Source organism: Haliotis asinina, chromosome 9, assembly GCF_037392515.1.
Source record: "Haliotis asinina isolate JCU_RB_2024 chromosome 9, JCU_Hal_asi_v2, whole genome shotgun sequence".
NCBI classification, from domain to species: domain Eukaryota; kingdom Metazoa; phylum Mollusca; class Gastropoda; order Lepetellida; family Haliotidae; genus Haliotis; species Haliotis asinina.
The window spans coordinates 39,011,750-39,034,621 of record NC_090288.1 but is presented as its reverse complement, the minus strand read 5'-3'; the positions used below and the strand labels follow the sequence as shown (position 1 = coordinate 39,034,621).

Sequence of the window (22,872 nt, the reverse complement as noted above, 5' to 3'; positions counted from 1 at the left end):
CAACCACTAAGGCTTCGAAGTCGGCGTATATTATATAAGGCACAGACATTTGGTTCTTGTGATTGTCGAATTTTAGGATATTTTCACCTTCCTTAGGCATGTCGACTCGTATGGCCGTCTGCCCAACACCTTGGCAATCCTCCAGGTGGGATTCTAATAAATCAGCCCGACTGAAACAGTGTAGACATCGTACACAAAAGTGTTTTTCCCCAACGTGTTTCGACTGGTCGTGCAACAACCGGCTGAGATGTTTTATCCATGTATAGTGATACTTTTCACCTTTTTGAATCATGAATAAATTAATAACTTGACAATCCTTCACCGGGCTGACCCTGTGTACTATTGTTGTGTTACCTTCATGTCCAAAGACATTTATAGCCAGATTATTCTGTTTTTCTACTTTAGTGATCTGGGATATTGGGGTGGGTTCATCTATACCATCCCAGTTGAGCCCATCGTCCTGTGGATAATTAGAAGGCCTGTTCGGATTAGTGGCAGCTGGAAATAAGGCTGACCTGATAGATAACCTCAGGCAATCGTTTCCTCTATTCTTAACGTTTACTATGGCTTGTTTGTTCTTATAGTAGGGAGGCAAGGCTAGGTATGACCCACCTCTGAACGGCACGTATTTAGCTATATCTAGATAGACATTATCGATTTTATCTACAGCCCACCCGGACCCTAAGTGTGTGTAGCGTTCTAGGTATTCTCGTATCTGCTGAAAACTTGTATCGATTGATGCGTCAATGGTCTCTGCATGTGTGACGACCTCTTGTTTACCTCGGAAGTAAGGCTGAACATACTCAGTGGTACTCCCAACCTGCTTATCGAGCGACATTTTCACTGTGATCTGAAACTTGATACTTCCTAGATTATTTAGTTCCTGGTTGACCTTATCAGCTATCAGAGGCTTGATATCTGTAATGTCTATGTTTCTATCAACACGCATGCGCCAACCTCTCAAATAATTGCCTACGGCGTGCTCAGTGCGCACGAACTGTAGGTCAATAGCTCTATTCTGTCGTAATAATTCTAAAAGCTGTGGTTTTCTCATACGAGAATACCCGCCTAAACCCAAATCGTGTGCCTCGGCTTTCAGTTGTTTTACAGTTGGACGTGCTACTGGGGCATGTGATAACAATGTGGTTAACCCGGCTTTCCCCAGTTTTGAATAACCTGTGTATCCAAGCTGTTTCGCTTGAGCTTTTAACTGTTTTACCGTAGGAGGGACTTCTAAACCTAGTAATCTCAACAATGCTGGCTTCCGCATTCTAGAATACCCGATAACACCTCTCTGCTTTGCGGCCCGCTTGAGCTCGCGCACAGTAGCCATAGTGTTTACACCTAAGAGAATCAATGTCTAATTGGTCGGCAGTAACTCTTAAAAAATATTTTCTGGTGGCCGGGTACAATTCTAGACATTCTGTCAAATCGCCCCACGTACCTGGTAAAATATATAGTGTGGCTGTTTCAATCCAGTACTCGCCTTGGGTATAGTATTCCTTGTATTCACTTATACTCGAAAAACGTTCTATATGGTATTGAGACGCGATATCCCGCTCCCATTCGAAGGGGTGAGTATACTTAACACCCTCTTTAATCCATACCACGTCCACTATTATCTTAAATCTGAAGCTGCCCCATAAGGCCAGTTCATATTTGAATATGTTTTCCACAGACATAGCTATACGTAGGTGTGTATAATCTCTAATTGGAGTCTATCTTGAGCAGTCGCCTACGTTCTTTTATGTAGCCTTTTTTATTCTCGTATATGAGTTGATGTCTGACTACGTTCGCTCCGTGAGCTTTACATAGACAGTAGTGCCCTTTAACCCCGATACCACACACAGAACACGTGTAGTTAGGACTTCCCATATGGAAACAACAGAACCCCTGATTCCTGCATTTCCTACCACAGGCCTCGGTCTTCCCCATAAGTATGTATTCGCATCGGTATGGAGCGGGTCTCATGTTTACTTATATAGGTATTTTAGTTTAATTGCTTTGCAACCAACGCAGTAGCTGCTATACCCAACACTATGAAGCCCAGTTCACGATTCATTTGTCCCTTGGATGGTGTGTAGTACTGAGCGAGTGTGGGTTTATTGAGCGGTTCCAATTGTTTACCAGTTAGTAGATAGTATTCTTTCATTGCTTCATCAACATCGTTGAATGTTTGAACGGCATGGTTTTCACGCGTGAGTTGTTCGTTAATAAAATCGATCCTCTGGAGGCGTTTTTTAGCGTACTCGGCCTGTGCTCTTTGTAATTTCTCAGTAGCGAGATCGTGTCGCTTCCTTTCTTCCTGTATTTCAGCCGCGTGATCATCTCGTAGTTTCGAGAAGAGGTAATTACTCCCGGAAAATGCCAGGGCATTCACTAACGCCCCACCGACCATCATAGCTATCGTGGCCATCCCTATATTTATTTCATTATATTATCAGGTATTATTCCTTGTTTTACTAGGATGTCTTTTGTGGCCATCGCCATACCAAGGTTCATTATAAGCATACCCATATCCTGCAGGTTGAAATCTAGCTTGATAGTTGGTTGTTTAAGCACCATTTTAGTCAACCGAGCGTACCCTACTGCTAGACTGGCTACCACTGTGGCGTGGTATGCGTCGTTGACGAACGTTTTCCCCTCAGACATTATGTATATGATATAAAATATTAAAATTATAACATGATATGCGGGTCGACGGTGGGGGATACCCCCATACCCCCACTGTTGGGGGTTACCTCACTGTTGGGTTGTGGCTCACTGTGGGAGGTGTATAACCATGTTATAACCACGGCAGCAGTTACGCCTACAGCCAACAACAGTCGGGTTGGATTGGTCACTTTATGTTGGTTACACCACCGTTTTTTACCGGCAGCTACTCTCTTAGGATTCTTCTGCCTGGTTACTGTTGGGGGTACCACCACTGGGGTCTCCACCGTCACTGGTTCCTGTGAATCCACTGGGGTCTCCTCCTGTGCAGCATCCATCTATACTATTATTATTATTCTTTCTCTCAAATTGGCAATGTTTTGCTGTGATAATCGCCGCCGTCACTGGAGCCAACAACATACCATATTTGTGGTACAGCCCGCAGCTGATAGAGCTCACGGCGTGTTCGATAAAAGGGTCTTTCTCGAGGTCCTCCCACAGGTAAAGTCGGCGCTCTGGTGGAATGGGAAGGAATTGTGATACAATACCGGTGTACATCTGGGTCATAGCCGATCCTATTGTCTTTGTCATTTCTGCTCCGAGCCGGGACTCGTATCTAGCGTACAGCTTATCGATTTCTTCGGCTGACATTTTGTGAATTTTATCCGGAGTGTAGTCTCCAAAGTAATGTTTGGCTTTGCCGCCAACAGCCAACGCCACCAGTTTCTCTCGCTTGTCATCAGTGGGGCCTGCGGGCGACAATTGTTCGAGTAATTCCTCACACTCCATCTTATAATATAACAAGTAAGATTTAGTTTTAACTATATAATACCCGATACAGGCAAAACACAGAGAAATGAAAGTTAAGTTGCACACGACAAATACTTCAAATATCATAGCTATGCTTAGCATTTGCTTAGCTTTGCTTAGCTTTAGCTTAGCTTTGCTTAGCTTTAGTATACTATATATGCTACTGGTTGGTCGGTTTTTAGAACGAGCTTAGCGTGTTTAGTTTCAGCGAGCTGTTTCTTCACCCGTTCCCGTTCTAATTTACTCATCACATCGTTCTCTCTCAAACACTCCTCAAACGAATCCCTATCCTTGCAGTGAAATAAGGCCACCCATCGCGTCTGCTCCCTGAGGTCTTTCAACACCGAGTTGAACTTCTGCGTTAGCACCCAGACGCTGTGATTTGCATGCCGGCCGGAGAAGGCCAGGTACGATAGCATGTCTCTCTTTTTTGTTATCTCACGATTAGCGCTGCAGTCGTCCAGTATAAACAGCGTCGGTTCCCCTTTAAATTTCTCATGAAGAGCTTTCAACCAGTCCTGCAGGCGTGTTCCAGGGTCGATTTTGTGTACGTCCGGGTCCGTCATCACCCAAGGTCGCGCGTACGTTTTATTCATGCTCAGAGTAGGGCACATGATAACGATGTTATCGAACACATCCTTGTAGTAACCCTCCAACATATCCAACACGAAAACTGTCTTCCCACAGCCAGTCTGCCCGCATATGATAGCGCAGTGTGGGTCAGTGGGTAACCCCAGGGGGTCTCCCCCACTAGTAGATGGCTTGCACAAATCTCCCATTGTCTATATTAAGTTGCGCGTCCATAATTACGTACAAATATAATTTCAACTTACCAGCGGTTTGAGCCTTCTTAGTAATCTGGATGGTTATCCCTTCGCTGCCGTTATCTATACGGCGCCCGCTACCGTGTAGTTTATCATCATCCGTGGATCGCATGTCCAACCATAAGGCGTACTTGGTGGTCAGGTATTCACCGATCTGCACGGAGCCTAGGTCCAGGTCCTTTGTTATATAATCCCCCACTGGTAGCTTTTTTATCTCATCCCACTGCTGGTGTGGCCTCATACCATGACTGAACAGCTGGTTGGGCACGCCCTCGATGGTAACTTCCACCTTTTCAATCTCGGGGTTGAAAAACTTCTCGCTGTCCCTCCGGAATGGATCGTAATCCTCCACGGGGACGACCAGGATACCTTTCATCGATCGCGCCGGCACGTTCAGGTTGATATTCCACACAGTGTCGCTCTTATCTCGCACGACTGATCTATGCCTCAGTACGCGATCGTACAGGATAGCCATCTTCCCAGAGTACTGGCTTCGAACCTGCCTGGCCAGCTCCGGGCTAGTGACCATGTCGAACTCCAGAGAGATGTTGTCTATGGCATAACTGGCCTCATCACCGTTCGGCGTACGCACTACTTTGCTATAGTCGTTAAACGTGAGCTCGTATTCGAGCCTATCACCCAGTGCGGCCTGGTAAAACGGCGCGTGTCCCGTGAGCAACTCGAAGTCGAGCGGCACGCAGAATCGATTCCCGTATGCTAGAGCGATAGCCTTTTCACCGTCCGATAGCTTGTCTTGCTGGTCTGTCGTGAAGACGTATCCTATGCGCGCCCGGGTTGATTTGCTGATACCCTGGTACACATCATTGACTCGTTCTCTCTCGCTTTTCCAGAGATCCTTGTAGCAGTGAAACACGTCGCTGTCGTCGATGCTCAGCACCTCGTTACCACTGATCTTGACGGTCGTTTTCTTGATGATAGCTCGACCCACGTTCCGCACTAGCTCGCGTTTGTCGTTGTCGGAGGTCAACGTGATATTGAACGCCAGTCGAACAGTGCCTGGTACAATGAGGTCATTCTCACCAAGGTTTGGAAATCTAACCAGCAGAGTTTGGTTCTGGTCTATCTTGCTGGGATTGTTGGTGATAGTCACCGACTGTCGCACGGCTCTGGCACCTAATGGCTCTCTCAATTTTCTGAAAGGATCTAATTTTCTACCGTACATTGTTATATATAAATAAAATATATTTAAATACTAATGGATGAAGACATACCTATGGATGATATGCGGGGCGCTAGTGCCCAGGCATCTGATGAGCAGGAGACCTCATTTACTAGTTTGCCATTGAGCCAACAACTTTTAGAAACAACGGTAAATGATTATTACGAAAGTTTAAAAAGCGATAAAAACTACGTTGAACCCCAGGGTATATACCATAAGAATTTTTTTGTTGATACAAAGGGTGTTCTACGTCTTAAGTCTGCCCCAGGGGTTGACCTCTTTAACAAGATCACTAAAAAACCACTGGCCTTGTCAACTCTAGCCAGCCGCAATGGTGGTGCTAAATTTATCATTGAACATCTAAACATGCGTGATTACGGTGGTGCAATACCTAAGACCGTTAAAGAAGATCTGCAAGCTACCAGATCCCACCTCACCACTATAGATGAAATGACGCCAGAGCGTGCTACAGAAGCCTCGGACAGCATAGAAAAACTGTTGAGCACCTACTGGGACAAACCGTTACCGGGGTTTGACTTTCCGGTAAGGGAACTGTACGGCTTAGACGAAGCCGTGAAACGCGTGCGTGGAGAACTCGTGAACAACATGGGGAAACTGAACGAAATCGACGAGCACATCGCTAGGGAAAAAACCAAACTCACCGAAACTGACGACGATGATATGAAGAATCGTATCAATGAACGACTACGCGATTTAGAAGACGAGAGACGTACACGATTGGAAGCCGCTTCCTCGAATCGTGAACATCTTCGATCCCAGATCAGTCGCATTCGGGAAACAATCGATAGAATACTGAACGAAGATACAACTTTAGCCAACAGGATTCGGATATTATTCCGGGAGCAAGGGATCACCATCGCCAGCATTCTGACTGCATTGGGTTTAATCATATCAACCCTGGTGGTGTCACTGGTGGGAGGAACCCCTGTGGGGCCTGCCGGCGGCGGTGGAACTCCAGGCGGTGGTGGTGGTGTTAAAGACTGGATCAAAAAACTCGGGGAAGGCCTAGCTAAACTGGCTGGTAAAGCCGCCGAAGCCCTTCCCGGCATACTGGGTAGCATCGTCTCGTGGTTGTTGAGCGCTCTGTCTAAAACTGCCATGTGGCTCAGTCAAAACCTGTGGGCAGCCATCGTCGCCGTGGTGGGTCTGGTGTACGTAGCGGCTAAGAAATCTTTAACCAAATAAGTCCCAAAGTTACCCCACCAACCACTAAGGCTGTTTTATTATCAATATGCTGCTGATAGGTGGTGGAAACCCCCACACCCCCCGGGGGTACCTCCACATGAACTTTAGGCTCCGGTGGTGGCGCAACTATACCCGTTTCACGTGGTTGGGTGTGTGGGATATGTGGGGTGTTAATATCAGGGTTGATACCCAACTTTTGATCCTTCGTGGCTATGACTATTTCGTTGTTATAACCCACCACTTTTTTTATTCTCAGTTGCATATCACTCGGAGCCATGTACAACCCCACGCCGAACACGTAATTGACTTTCGATCTGGCGTATTCTAACACGTTTTGGTAGCGTTCGATGGCCCTCGGGAGATCAACTGGTGAATTGATAGCATCATCAACGTTGGAAACGAATTGTGTCTGAGCGTCGTAAGCAGTTCCCTTACCGAGGATGTTGGAACGCGTCATCGACTGCGCACCCAACAGCGCCCACACGTACGTTCGAATCGAGTCGTTCAAGCGTATTGTACCAGCACGAGTGAATCCTTTCGATGTTTTTGAGATCATTTTAGTCCAGGCTGTGGCTGCATCAGGACTGGTTTGTTTTATACAGCTGACATGGATCTTTTCATTCGTTGTGGGGCCTGTAAATGTATGACGGTTTGGGTTGTATGAACCATCTTTAGAACCGGCATAATATGTTCCGGACCTGTAGAAGTACACGAGAACTATACCGAGACCATGGTTCACACCAGGAAGGCGAAAGTCTTTATTCGTTGGAATCTCAAACTCCCCACAAATACGTTCATAAGCGCGTCTATCATAGGGGTTATTCGTCATACTCCACGCTTTATCTTGGGGAAGAGGAGCACTTATTTCCTTCAATATTCGTCTCGTTTGATAATAAATATGAAACAAAACAACCGCCTTACTCAGTTCGTCTATACCATAGTCTGGTGTCACACCCGACCCTGTCGTCGCACACCACACAGCAAAGTTGAGTTGGTTCTGCCAAAACTGCATTGGGTTTTGATTCCAGTTTACCACCGCCTGCGCGTTATTAACGGACACGACATACTTTTCAAAGATATCAATAAAGGTTGTTTTAAACCCCGTACCATCTGCATTCACCACGATTTTCAAGTGTGCTAAATCCATATTATATTATATAATTTATATATTATAATATGTACATAACACTTCCAGGAATAACTAGCGGTGAGGCCGTTCAGCTGACGCACGCGATCGATAACACGTCAGGTCAACTCGAAGTCGCACTCTGCGATATCACCTACCTACCGCAATGGACTAACATTAATATCAGCAACAATAAGCTGTTCGTCAGTGGAACTCGCAGTCAAATAACTGACGGCTACTACAGCGTGTGCTCGCTAAACGACGAGGTCTTCAAACCCCTGGGAGCCGAACTCAAGATGAACGACTCAAACGGCACAGTGGTGTTAATAAACAACGGAAGAACCTCCTTGAGGCTCGGCCGACCATTAGCGAGGATACTCGGTATGTCTCCTGACGAGATAAAACCAACAACAACCGTCACAGGCACGAAGTTACCCGACCTAGTACCGTACCGAGAGCTGTACATTCATCTCGGTCATGTGAGCACAACGTATAACATTCAAGGAGGCCACCCTTCCACTATATTGAGAGCAGTGCCGGTGAAAACTGAGAAATTCAACGACGGTAGAACCGAGTCGTTTTCACCACGGCAGTATAAGAGATTAACCCAGGGCAACATACCTGAGCTGACAATATCGGTGTTAGATATAAATCATAATCCTGTAAATATAGGATACCTCAGCTTAACGCTTCACGTAACATGACCAGCGCACAAGGACCCGGAGTGAAAAAATGCGTCAATATCGGGATCTCCGACCTCGGAGACACGCGTGGTTTCGACGCTCCCGGAGTAGATGGTAAATCGTATGTCTTGCAACTGAAAAACAACATTTACAAACGCGTTGAAGTCTCCTCCGGTGGAGCCCTAAGTGATATGATAGATACCACAGGAGCAACAGCCAACACTAAGTACGCCCTCGTCAACACCGGTGATGACAACTGGAGAATATACCCATCATTCGGAGGTAAACTGTTCGACTTAGACGATGTTGAGAGCACTACCGTCGTCAAAAACAAACCATATATGCTCGTCTTCACCGAAGATGACAAGTGGGTGTTGTTACCCGATAACAAATGGTTTCTCAATATTAGACTCGTCTCCCCTTACGTGTTCACGGATAACAAAGACAACCACCTAAACAAAGTCGTGAACAATGGAACCCTGCTCGTGGCTTACGTCCCAACTCAGAGACGTAGCATAGTCGTCAGCCCAGTCAACACTATAGCAGCCCACATGCTATCGAGTAAACCGGCCATGCAAAACGTGAAATTGCAGTTGGTGTCTGAATTCGAAGGCGTGGTTAAGATACTAGAGAGTCTACCGGCAAACTCAACACTGTTCATCAAAGTCTACCTAGGGGAACCATCGGGGAATGATGTCGAGATCGTGAAGGGGATCAAACTCGGGTGGGTGAAACGACACCAGTTTCAAGTTTGCAACGTTTACGTGCGGGTGGGTGTCGACTCCAAGACCAGTCTGCAGGGGGTCAACGTGATCGTAGAAAACAAGATATCACTAATCAATATCTTCCTGCCTGACAACATACACTTCATGGGTATAAAGTTAACCCCTGAATTATTATCAGAAAACCAGTTGGAAATTATATCGTAATAGTATAATAATGACCAGTCATCATCCCAACACTACACTTAACGACCTGGGAGATACAGAGGGATTCGATCAGCCTGGTGAGGAAGGTGAATTATACATCCTACAATTCGAAGACAACGTGTACAAACGGGTGCTGTTATCAGATTTTAAAGAACCCAAATGGCTGGTCAACTTAACACCAGCCTCACCTTATATCACAATAGGTGAAAATGGGGTGATCTCTAAGATTAAGAACAACGGTAGTTGGGTCGGGGATTTCATTCCGGAGAGGTCATTAATCATGATGGCTGCTGGTCCCGGGAAAAATAGGTTAAGGACTATAGTAACAAATAAATTACCATTTCGCAATAATATATATAACATACATCTTGATATATCCCCCCCTTTCACACTCATCATAGAAGTCTTCTTTTTCTATTTAGGTAATGAAAACACCTCAAAAGAACAACAAATTTTACCCGGGGTGTCAATACACTGGTTTGATGAACACACAGACAAATATTGTCGTATTGTTATACAACAGGATACCCACGGGGCCCCTATAAACCGCTTAATAAGCCTCAGTGGGGTTTTTATTACAACAGGAAAGTCTATTAACCTCTCACCTATTACCCTGATTGATGGTCTAGATCTTGTAGGCTTCAAATACATTGAAAGATTTTTAACTGAACCCCAATTAAAATATCTTTCAAAATATATATTATAGGATGGGTCTGTACCCAGTCGTAGAGGAAGTAGCGAAGACGCTGGAAACCGTAGATGGGTTCCGCTTGAGGCAGTTATGTGATATGAAACGCCAACTAGAACAAGACCGTGACACGCGGAAAGCACTATGTAAAAAATATAATAGAGCTTTCAATATCGTGGACGGGGCTGACACTACTCTTATGGCAACCAGCATGGGACTAGGGGCGGCAGGCGTTGGGTTGTTAACCACCATCGTGGCTGCACCTATAGTGCTAGGTATTGAAATAACGGCTGGGGTGACAGGGTTGGTAGGGTTGGCGCTTAAGTTAGTATCACGCAGACTTAATCGTAAGGCATTGAAACACGACGAGATAAAGGTTCTGGCTGAAGCAAAGCTAAACACAGTGAGTGAGCGTATTTCCACGGCACTCTCTGATAGTAAGATCTCAGAAGAGGAGTTTCGTTCAATCCTCTCTGAACTCAAAAAATATAACGGAATGAAACAAGATATTCGATCCAAGTCTCGTAAGTCTGCTATCAGCGAGGACGAGAAAAAAAAGTACATAGAACAGGGGATACAAAAAGCCCAGCAAGCCTTTATTACGAACACCAAAGAGATCATAGGCGGTTCACGTTAAACTGTTTCATCGATATAAACATAGCATAGCCGTAAGCGAGCCACCGATCCTATATGGTCAGTCAAAACTTACAACATAGATAAAGTGGATATGTACTACTTGAGGGGTGGGCCGGGTAGGGGGTTTGTAAGAGAAGAATTATTGATCGTACCGTACGGCACAGTGTTACCGCCTGCCAAGTCACGGTAAACGTGATGGCGTGGCTTTGTAGTAGGGGTAATAGTATCAAGAGCTAAGGGTCCCACCAAAGCCTCATTTACTAAATGAGGCTTTTTAGAGGGGTTTTTGAAAAGTGTTTTCGGACTATCATTCCCTATACTACTCTACTACTAGGAGCATGGCTAGCCAGTCTGGACCTCCAGGATGCTTACCTCCATTTGCCAATTTTCCATCGGCACAGGAAGCTCCTGAGGTTTGTGTTCGGCGGTTCTCTTTACCAATGGAGGCTCCTCCCATTTGGAATTTCCACGACCCTGTGGCTTTTTACTCGGATTATGTCCCCGATCTCCAGGTTTCTACATCTGAGGGGTATAGACTTTGACCCCTACATAGACAATTCCCTCCTGAACAACCTCGACCCTCAGTTGCTACACAGACAACTGGACTTTGACAACTCATCTTCTACAGCAACTGGGGTGGTTGATCACTTTAGAGAAGTCGCATCTAATACCATCGCAGGAGTTTATATATGTTTATAGTTGATGGTTTCTGACACTCCAATCTTGTCAGAATCCCTCAGGATCGGTGTCAAAGATTCTTAAGTTTGCAAGTTGAGGCCTTGCTCATTCTTTAACTCTTTGGGAGTGGCAGTCCCTGCTAGGTCTTCTCACTTCAGCCCAACATGCAACATGCAGTTGGGCGTTTGATGCTCCAGCTGCTGCAGCGGTTTCTGCTGCCTCACATTCAAGCGGACAGCTTGCAGGTCAGAATTCTTCTGCCTCTACGTCTCCATCCTAATCTTTGCTGGTGGACGATCAAGTCGAATGTTTGCGTCAGAGTCTCTTGGACTGACTGTCCTCACGACCAGGAGTTATTTGTCGACTCATCTCTTCAGGGCTAGGGTGCCCATCTCGATGGTCGGACCACCTCAGGGCTGTGGTCAGGCGCTTAACGAGACTGGCATATAAATAACCTGGAATTCCAAGCAATGATCCTAGCGGTTCAACATTGGACTTCTCTACTGAGGAATTCCCCTCTGTTGATTTCATCTGACAGTTCCACAGTGGTATGGATGATTCGCAATCAGGGCACAACCAAGTCACAGCAGTTAATGAACCAGATGTTCCAGTTAGCCAGTCATCTGGACGACAACAACATAGTAGTAAGGGCTCGGCATATTCTGGGGTGCGGGCAAGTCATCTCTGACGGAATGGATGCTCTATCCGGAAGCCTTTCAGTTATGCTGCAGCCACGGTCGTCACCTCATAGACCTGTTTGCGACCAGTCTCAATTGGCAGTTGCCTCTATTCATGTCTTCCATTCCAGAGCCAAAAGCTTGGGCAGTCGACACGATGTCCCTGTCATGAGGCCTCCCCGCCTCCAGTTCTTCTTCCAGCAGTCGTTGCCAAACTCAAACAGATGATACGTCTGCTTCTGCTTTTGGTCTCGGCCCGGTGGCCAACCAGGCTGTTTTTCCCAGATCTGCGAAGTCTCGCCAATGGAAACCTGCTACCCCTACCAGATTGGCCTCATCTTCTACGCCATCCTCACAGCCATCAGTTGCACCCCGAACCTCGTCAGTTTCATCTTCACACCTGGTTCATCTTCAGACAGCTTTAAGGGCGAAGGGTTATTCTTCGCGTGTAGCTAAGGTCATGTAGATCCACTAAAGGTCTCTCCTCAGGTTATAGCTGAGTTTCTTCTTTGTCTTTGGAAGTCCAGATGTCCTAAAGGCAGCACTATTGGGACCTACCTATCGGCCTTGAATTCAGTTCTGACAGTGAAATGACATGCAAGTTTCCAAGGTGCCAGAACTTATTGCTGTCCTGAAGGCCTTCAAGTTGGAAGACCAGAAGGTCAAGCTACTTTCTCCAGCTTTGGACTTAAGTATTGTTCTGCGGCATCTTAGAGGTTCTCCCTATGAGCCTTTGGACAAGGTCTACTTTAAGGACCTTTCGAGGAAGACAGTGTTTCTCTTAGCTCTGGCCATGGCAGCAAGAGTAAGTGAACTTCATGCTCTAGATGTCATCCGCATTCAGTTCGAGCAGTCTTGACATGCCTGTGTGCTTCTAGGATTATTATGGGAATAATCCTAAAAATCAACTTCCTGGTCAGCCAGACGTTCTTTCTTCCTCCTCTTTCTTGGATCTTGGGACCTCACGACTTTCTTTGTCCAGTCAGAACGCTGAAGTTGTACATCACATAATTGGCATCCAGAAGATGCTCTTGGAAAAGGCTTTTTATCCCTGTTTCTTCTTCGGCTAAAGGGGAGGTCAACAAGAATATGGTGGCACTTTGGCTGCATCAGACCATTTTGGCCGCTTACAGCGCTGCAAACCTCCCTCACCCTTCAGCCAATAATCCGTTTGAAATTAGAGCGTTAACTTCCACCATGGCCCTACACACGAAATGTACTGTCCCCGCCATAATGGAAGGCTGCTTTTGGAAGTCGACCACGGTCTTCACCAGTCATTACCTGAGGGACTTGGCTGTAGAAGATGTGGAGGGCCTGCAGTCTTTTGGTCTGTTGGTAGTTGCCCAGCAACTCACTCAGCCAGTCGCCCATTAGGTAATTACTGCTACTTCCCGTTGGTCTTGTGGATAACTTTCACCTTTCAGGTGTCTTCGTTGTCCTTGGGATTCCTGGAGTTACTTGCTGTCTCATGTTTCAGGATGATCTTGAGACTGCTTGTGGCTTGTTATTTTTCCTGTATGGCATGTGGACGAAATTTCTCTGAGGATGGTCCTTTTTTGGAGCCCGACACCACCATCCATCTGTCGTCAATCGATGTATTGGCGCTTAATCCTTTGAAAGAAGGGTGTTGTTTGTACACAGACACATACATGACAGAGTGTATTCAGTATAGATTAGTAAATGTACATATATAAACACTACCTTTTGATAAATCTGTATTTAAATTTGCATAAAGTAATTAATCACTCAGCGTGTTATCGGTTAGTCCTTTGATCGATCCAGACACAAGAAATGCCAAATGGGGACGTTTGTCGGGTAATCTAAGTGGCATTACCGCTAATTATGTCTGTTATAAATTTATTAACTGAGCATCATGTGAATGATGACAAATAACGTGTAGGTTTATACCACCTAACACGGATTACAACCTAGGGAAAAGAAGTGATTTTGACAGAAACGTCTATGAAAACGAGGGTTGTAACTCGCAAACTAGGCAAAGCAGGAGACAAAACTAAATGATACATACAGTTTTCATTTATCACAACAGCTGTCTTGATCTCAGGTTTGTACAAACCTGTAAATGAAATAGTTTACCCCCTGAAATGTAGATGAATTCTGCATAGGCCCTCATATCTATACCCCCTTTTATGTCACGGAGACACACCGCTCTGATTTAATGAAATTTTGTTTGTGGCTGAGAATTGTGTACTGTTGTCAAAAAGGTCAATTTAAGGTAATTACAGATCAAAATGAGTAGTTTTAATGGCGGGATTTAATTTATAATGATGTCGGTGAGTGTTTTATGAATTTGCACCCCGGAGAGTATATGTGATCTTTAGAGTGTTTGCCCATCACACTGAAGACCCAGGTTCGATTCCCCACATGAGAACAATGTGTGAAGTCCATTTCTGATATTCCTTGACATGACATTCCTGGAATATTGTTGAAAGCAGCGTAAGACCCAACTCACTCACTAACTCAGGTTCACCATTACTGATCAGTGAATGATGCATATTAAAGCTGTCTAGGTAATGGTTTGTTTGTTCTTTGTTTATTGGCATAAGCACTTGTCCACATTAATTGGATATCATAATATTCAGAAATAAAGATCCGGGTTAGAATTTGTCTTCAATAACCCAACTAATGGGATTGGGTGGTCAGCCTTGCTGTCTTGGTTGACACGTCATTTTATCCCAATTGAGTAGATAGATTCTCGTGATGTTGATCACTAGATTGTCTCATACAGACTCCATTTTTTACAGACTGTAGCCATATAGCTAGAATATTGCTGAGTGTGGCATTAAAGAACATTGTAAACCAAAAGTTACTGTGTTCTGTAATCTGATTGGTTGAAAAACATGATTAAATGGTATTAGATTCCTGGAAACTGAAAGACTATTCACCGCGTATTGACACGTAAACAATATTGTTTTGTTGTGTCATCAACAGTGGTGACGTCATTCAAATCATATTGTGACGTAAAGGTAGAATGACTTCACAAATGAGCAACTCCAGATGCTACCATGAGAAACGGCCAGCTGATGACACTTCACTGCTGTGTCTGTATTCGATGTAAACGAGTGCAGACACTAAAACCCCTTTGGTTTACTTTTGTGTTTACAATGTCGATAAACATCATGTGTTGGCCAATTTCCGGGTGTTATTGAGTATTTGAAGCACGGGAATATTACATTTGATACCTCCGTCTGACGCCGTCGGTTCCAAATGCATTCCCGTGCTTCAAATACTCAATAACACCCGGAAATTGGCCAACACATGATGTTTATCTCCTAAATGAATCCTCTGCTGTATGTCACTGGATTGTGTGATGTTTCAGGCCAACTTCGTCCCTCGCGGGAGCTGCTAGAGTACTACAGGAAGAAGATAGCTGAGTATGATGATGAACACGATCAAGTTGTGTGTAAACTCGAGGAATATAAAGTTACATATGAGGACCAGGTACTTATGTCAGACACTGTTCATAGCATTTGTAACTACTCATGTCATTTCGGCAAGCCGGAAGGCGTCTCGTACCCCTCTTGTGGCCATGTTTATGACTGGGTTCTGTCTAAGCGCAAACATGCATGGAGATGAAAGTACTATTATCAAGGAAAGATAACCCTGAATTTCCAAACATGACTCTCAGAATATCCCACATCCAGTGGGCAAACCAGCAATATGGTTATTCTCTTTGCATACATCTTTCAGTGTTCAGTGTTTTACTACGCACGATGTGATTTGATTTGCTACAACTCATGGTAATAATGGCGTATGAGAGGGTACAAGTCTTCTTGTAGGTCACAGAAAGAGACGAGTTGGTACGAATGTGTTTATAGTGGATATCTTATTGAATCTCCTGTGAATGGAATGTAATGATGGCTAATGTTAAATGCCGTGCACTGGTGATTGATCGGGTAGCCTAATGATCAGAGTGTCCACTGGTCACATTGACCGGATTTAATTCCCCAGATGGTTACAATGTGTTAAGTGCCCCTTTTGTTTCCCTCTGCCGTGATATTGCGGAAACAAAAGTGGCGAAAAACCTCACTCACATGGAATTGCCAAGTTAGATGTAGACTGTAAGTTTTATTAAGGGCTTAAACCTGACCCCACAGATGGAACTATGACCAATGCTGAAAACACCTACATAAACATAAATACAGGGTATGGTGTTATCATTTCCTTGTTGCTGAAAATTGTCATTAATACACCATGTTTAGACATTGTTGTGATACACCTGGAAATATTGCTGACTGTGCTGTAAATCAAGATCCACTTACAACAGTGTATTTCTGTTTTCCAGCTGAAGACCATTATTCAAATTATAGTTGTTAAGGTCTTCTGTGGGGTTTTAAATCCTTAAAATTTGAAATGACCCCTTGAGAATGTAAAGATTCATGCTCGATTTCCAACACTGATGACGTTGTTGTTGTTGCTGCAGCACAAGATGCAGTGGGAGTTGCGTCAACGGGAGGAGGAGATTGTAGAGTTGCAGAAGGCTCTCAGTGACATGCAGATTTATTTGTTCCAGGAGAGGGAGCATGTGCTCCGTCTCTACTCTGAAAATGATCGGCTCAAGGTACATTAGTAGAACACTGTTGCCTACCAAACAAATCAAACTCAAAATATTCAGCAAGTTGGTATTTTCCATTGTGTAGAAATATGGAGATTTATGTAGATTTGTGTGCTTGTGTGAGAGGTCTCTGTGTATGTGTGACCAATGCATGTGTTTGTGTATGTGCATGTGTATGTGACATATGTATCCCGATGTCATACGTTTCCGTTCGTCATATATTTTCGATCGGCCATTACGATTCCCATTTATAGAGCAATAATGTGGGAAAGTCCATGAGAAGAACCTGCATGTCAACAAGGTGATCCGCGCTATTGGTGGGACATTAATATACTACGAATCAAAGTTTCATGTGTGAACAACAGTTAAAAATCAACGAAAGCTTAATTTATCTCGGGAATTATTAATGCAATATCTATCTCATAATCAAATGCATAAAAATGATAAATCTTTACTCCAAAGATGCCATTAATGTTTCACCTGCATGGTTTACATACTACCTCACAAGAACAGGTTACTAGTCATATGACCATGCTGCTAGATTTATTATTATGTCACGCCAAAATGGCAAAATTGATTGTGTAAAAACGGAATTGAATTGCAAAATTGCCGTTTATTTATATTATTCTGCCTCTTGAAGGCTATCAATGCAAAAAGGCCAGATACCAACAGCGTAATTATTAGTCTCTAGATAATGATGACAAGGGATGGCTGGACGGGGAATCCTATGACTTTCCATCTCATATGGTAATCACCACGATAAATGGGAAATCTACCTCCATGGGTATTTTGTTCCCAGCTCCAGTTAACACTGTTTTAGAGCAAATTGGAAAGGGAAATGCTTTATTATCTCTGCAATTTGAAAGGTTTGACTGTATAGTGTGAGTTTTTGATAGAGTGAACATGCCATACTATCACAACATTGCTAAAAATATTCAGCCAACGAAAAGACTGAAAACATATGAGTCCAGCGAAACTTTGAGATTGCTTCGACACCAGTGGCGGATTAACGATAGAAAATGCGTGATATGCATGGGAATATAACAGTTTATGTAATAAACTGCGTCTTGTCTGAAGGTAGGCTGAACGATATTAAAAGATTGTATTTATTTTTCGTTCATGAAATATTTTATCATTATCCGATCGAAAACCCATTACTGCAGGATATATGTCATATATGTCTCTTCCTGTGACAGATAGGTGTGCATGTGACATATATGTGATTGTGTGACATATGTGATTGTGTGACAGATGTATGTGGTTGTGTGACAGATGTGTATTTGTGTGATAGATTTGTGTGATGGTATTATAGGTCTGTGTGTTTTGTGAGAAAGATACATGTGATTTTGAGAGAGATCTGTGAGAATTGTGTGACAGATATGTGAGACTGACAGATGTGTGACAGATCTGTGTGATTGTGTGATAGATCCATGTGGTTGTGTGACAGATATCTGTGACTGTTGCAGATATCATAGGTTGTTCACTGGTCTCTCGGGGACCATGTGTTGATATAACCTCGATGTTTGTTTATGTTGTATTCCATCAACCCATGAGCCCAGACGGACCAGTGAACAATGTGTTTACCTTCCTGACCTTCCTTCAATGTTAATTTTGAACTGTTTTAAGCATGGGTATTGGAACAAACACTTCAACGAAGCTGTGTGACTAAAGTGATTAGAATCTTGTAACTTGCTGTTTTTCCTGTGGGCATTGTCTTAGTAAAGTCACAACTGTGTAATTTCTCTTCTTAATATGCTAAAAAGAGAACTAAATTTGAATGTTTTGTCCAAATTTATTCTCTAGAAAGTGAGGCAAATATTTTCGTTGCCATTGCTAGAATTTGCAGACAACACAAGAAAAAAAAACGTTTTAGAGTTGTCTCCTATCGACTCGAATTCGTAAAAACATCGGTAATTTCCATACATCATACGTGAGTCAATGTTATTCAAGATAAAGAAGTACAACCACGAAGTACCGAACAAGTTGGGGGCACTGCACCTTGCTTGAAAGCAGGGACACAATGAAAATAATTGAAGAGCGCTCAGCCATTCAGGCATATCTATGTGTTAGGTAAGATAAGTGTGATTATGTGACAGAGATGTAATTATGTGACAGATATGGGTGACAGAAGTGTGTGATTGTGTAACAGATGTGTCTTTTGTGTGATAGATCTGTATGTTCATGTGACTGATATTTGTGACTGTGTGACAGATCCGGGAGCTGGAGGACAAGAAGAAGATCCAGCAGTTGCTGGCTCTAGGGACGACGCCTGACAGTGAGATCACATACTTCATGAAGGAGCCTCCGGCCAAAGCCATTGTAGAACAGAAACTGCCAAAGAAGGCTGGTAACCAGGACAACCGAACACACCATCAGCAGCACAAATGTAAGTGGTGAAAGCAGGGTGTTATTCTGTCAATTTAGTGCCTAAGTTAAAGTTTGGAAAGTCATGGTTTGAAAATTATTGATCTTTTATTTCATCAGATGATTGATGAGCATTCAGGTAATACAAGACACTTGATATGGATGCGCAACCTCTTTATTATTTACACACAATTTGTCTGGGCTAGTACCTGACCCTTAATTATATAACCTGAAATTATAATAGAGACATAATATGACTCTGGTCCATTTGTTACCAAAAATGATTTACGGCCCCACAGCTTCACACTTCAAACATTGTTTCCAGTAAAGAAGAAACAGGTAGCACTGAGTGACCGAAGGACGTCATTGTCGCCGGACCCGGAGGCCAAGTACCAGCATGACAACCAGGCCTTGTGTCTCCAGGTGGAGGCTCTCCAGGCCCAGATGGAGGAGCAGGCCAAGTTGGCCAAGGAACAGGCCGAGGCCATGCTGGAGGACCGGCGTGTCAAGGAAGAAGAATTCGAGACTCGTAGACAGCGGGATGAGGACAAGATCAGAAATCTCACCGAAAAGTAAGCACATGATGTGGCAACACAGATGATATGTTGCAGTGTTGTTCTTCAAAGGGAATGCAGTCAGGCCTTGTTAATCCAGACATGTCTGTTTTTCACCAAAAACGTTTGGATATTGAAATGTACAGACTACTGAAACAAACTTTTATGAACAACACTACAGTAGAGTTACTTCCCTTTCACATGGCAATATTGTTTGGATATCGCAGGAATCTGATTGTCAGGGTCCAAACTAACGCGGCATGACTGTATGTGCATTATCAAATGAGAGGGCATGATTTAAGCATTTAGAACTTCCACTGATGTTGTCTGAAACTGCAAACTACAGCAAAATGCAAAATGCAGATAAAAGCACCTTATCAGACCCTGATTTAATTTCTCTAAAATGATGTTCTAAATTATCAACTCAAGCATTCTTCAGGGTTGCATGCAGGTTGCATGAATGTGGTATGCCCCACTATTAATATACATCTCCCGAAATGAATGAAAATTGATATTGATTGACCTATATCTATTTTTGGTTGTGCATGTATCAATGTACTGTATAGTCCGTAGGTTTTCAGCGAGTCAGGTGCTGCATATTCAGCAGCTCAGCAACGTGAGAATTCTTTTTCAGAAGAAGTCCTCCTTGGGGTACATATAAGCATTTTTATGTCCATTAAAAATCCCTACGACAGTTGTAACTATTTTTGATAATAAAATATTTACAAAACAAAAAACTCGTTTTTTTGTCTTGTGAGACCACCCTTACAGGGCCTCCCAGGCCCCCCACAGCCAAGAGCAGGTAACTCTGGCCGTCTACCTCGCACCTCACTTTTCATGCTGTCGTTCGAATAGAAAGACGTGTGTGGTCCATTCAGATAGTTTGTGCTATCTACCTACGGAATTATGAATGAGAAAGAGTCAGCTACTGTATGTATGGTTCCTTTTCTTTCGCACAGGCGTTAGTTGGAATTTCTGGGCTGAAATTTTCATTCATAAATTGTTGTAACTTTGCCGGTCGGGTCCTATCTTCCTGTCTTGTGGCAGACAAGATGGCGGTCTTTATGGCTTCTTTTTAGTGCGGGAAGTGTTTCGCTTGCGTCTCACTTATTCCTACGTGTTTCTTATTAGTATGTTTTACATGCTAAGATGTTTTAACCCATTTGTTCTTGTTTCAGTCAAAATGGGTATGTTGGTTTTAAGACTGTTAGTCTTTTTCATAGCATTACGCAATTATGTGTGCACACTTGTTTCTTGCATTTATCCGCTTATACTTTGTTGTTTAGCTGGGTTAAATGTATTTTGGCAATTTATTATCGCCCGTGCGTTTATATTTTGCATATTGTGTGTTCTATTGCGTATGTTTTCTGTACATCAGTTACCATTAGTTTGGTTCTGATTGTTACAGTTTCACCTCTGAGTTACGTACTCCATGGGTCAAGCGGGCTAAGTCAGGGGATATACCCTCCTCTTTCCCTCTTCCCTCTTTTTCTCATACCCCCCTACCCCGCACCGGCATTTGCAGCAGCAAACGTCGGTGTGGCAAGGGATGTCCGATCTCTATAAGAAACAGGAGCTTGGCATCCGTTCCTCTGATCTTGGCGGTGGGGGATCGTTTGAGAGAGAATAGGGTGCACCCAAGCCTTGGGTTTAGGCTCAGGCACGGGTGCTGTCCCTGTGGGAATGTCAGATCCAAACTACGGCTCTGGTGTCGTTTTCCCCGCAGGCCCTAAGGATTCTGCACCGAGCACTGGCTCGGGTGCAGTTCCGCTTGCTGGCGCCGGTCCATCGGGTCTCGTACCGTGGGTCACCGGCAACCCAACTGGTGGTTCTCGAGCACTGGCTTTGCTGCCTGCCTCGGTTCCGCTCAGTGCATCAGGTGTCCCTGCTTCAGCAGCCGATCCCACGGGGTCTCGGCACCCTGTTTTTTTTTCGTTGAGTCGATTGGGTGGGCCGATTCGGACAACTCGGCTCTTCGGGGTCTGTTGTCCTTGTTGCCGTGTCCCTCGTGCGTCGGGGTTACCGGCAACCGAACTGATGGTTCTCGAGCACCGGCTTGGCCGCCTGCCTCGGTTCCGCTCAGTGCATCAGAGGTCCCTGCTTCGGCAGCCGATCCCACGGGGTCTCGGCACCCGATCCCACGTCGTCTCGGCACCCTGGTTTTTCGTTGAGCTTGGGGTTGGCCGATTCGGACAACGCGACTCTTCTGGGGCGGTTGTCCTTGTTGACGGGTCCCTCGTGCGTCGGGGTTACCGGCAACCGAACTGGTGGTTCTCTAGCACTGGTGGTCCCTGCTTCGGCGGTCGATCCCACGGGGTCTCGACGCCCTCTTTCTTCGGTGAACCAACGGAGGCCGATTCGGAGCCTTTCGCTCGGATCGTCCCCGGGGCATGTACCCGAATGGATCGCGGTAGCACTGACGCCGGTGGTCATTCCATCGGACGCACCCGGTTCCACGGAGTTTCGTCTTCCTGGGAAGCGTTTACTCCGTGCAGGGTAGCCAAGATCCAGCTGCTCAGATTACCTTCGCTCTTTAGCGAAGTTATATAAAGAAATGCCGCAGGTGGTCGTCCCTTCGGACGCCACCAATCCCGCGGAGTTTGTCTTCCTGGGGAAGCGTTTGCTCCATGTAGGGTGGCTGAGACTCAATTGCGTATTTTACCTTCACTCATCAGTGAGGAAATTAATCCGCTCCTGTCGTGTAGCCGCTCGCGTTTCGATCTCCCGGAGCTTAACCGCCGCTACTCGATGGGGGAGGATGCGCTGTTTGACCCTCCCGTTGTTGACGAGTGCGTGTACGCCTCGATCGCGCTTGGGGGTCGTCTGGCCACAGCAAGGCGTCGGCTCGTCAGGGTCGCCGCTTTCCGCCTTTTACCTCATCGAACCAGGTGTTGCGCTCCTTGAGGAGCCATATCGGAACGCCGTGCAACTACTTAAGGTTGCGGTGCACTCAGTCTACCTCTCTGTCCTGCAGAGGCAGCTGGTGTCACAGGAGGACGGGGACGAGGATATTTCCTCGTCCACGTTAGAGCGGCAACTTACAGAGGTGCATTCACATTTGGCGCGCGACTCAATGAGTTCTTGCGCGAGTCGGATGAGGTGTGCTGTGATGAGCCTTCGTGGGTTATGGCTGTCTGTCGCCAGGTATTTACCGGCTACACAGCAGGCACTGCTGTCGCGTTAGTTAGGGAGGCTGCGGAGGCAGCTAGTCAATTCAAGGACTCTAAGCCCTTGCTTGAACAACCCTCCACCTATCGCACGCAGCCTTCGGTCCTCAGCTCAAGCTATCCTG

General features: G+C 44.9%; 1 protein-coding gene across 1 annotated transcript in view; it reads left to right on the top strand.

Annotated features, from left to right (window-relative positions):
• LOC137296122 (coiled-coil domain-containing protein 77-like) overlaps positions 1-22,872 on the top strand; it is a 57,415-nt gene that overhangs the window by 14,678 nt on the left and 19,865 nt on the right. The window contains exons 3-6 of the mRNA XM_067827813.1: positions 15,427-15,548; positions 16,531-16,668; positions 18,874-19,048; positions 19,352-19,598. Of these exons, the coding sequence (XP_067683914.1) occupies positions 15,427-15,548; positions 16,531-16,668; positions 18,874-19,048; positions 19,352-19,598 (682 nt within the window). The remainder of the gene's footprint in view (positions 1-15,426; positions 15,549-16,530; positions 16,669-18,873; positions 19,049-19,351; positions 19,599-22,872) is intronic.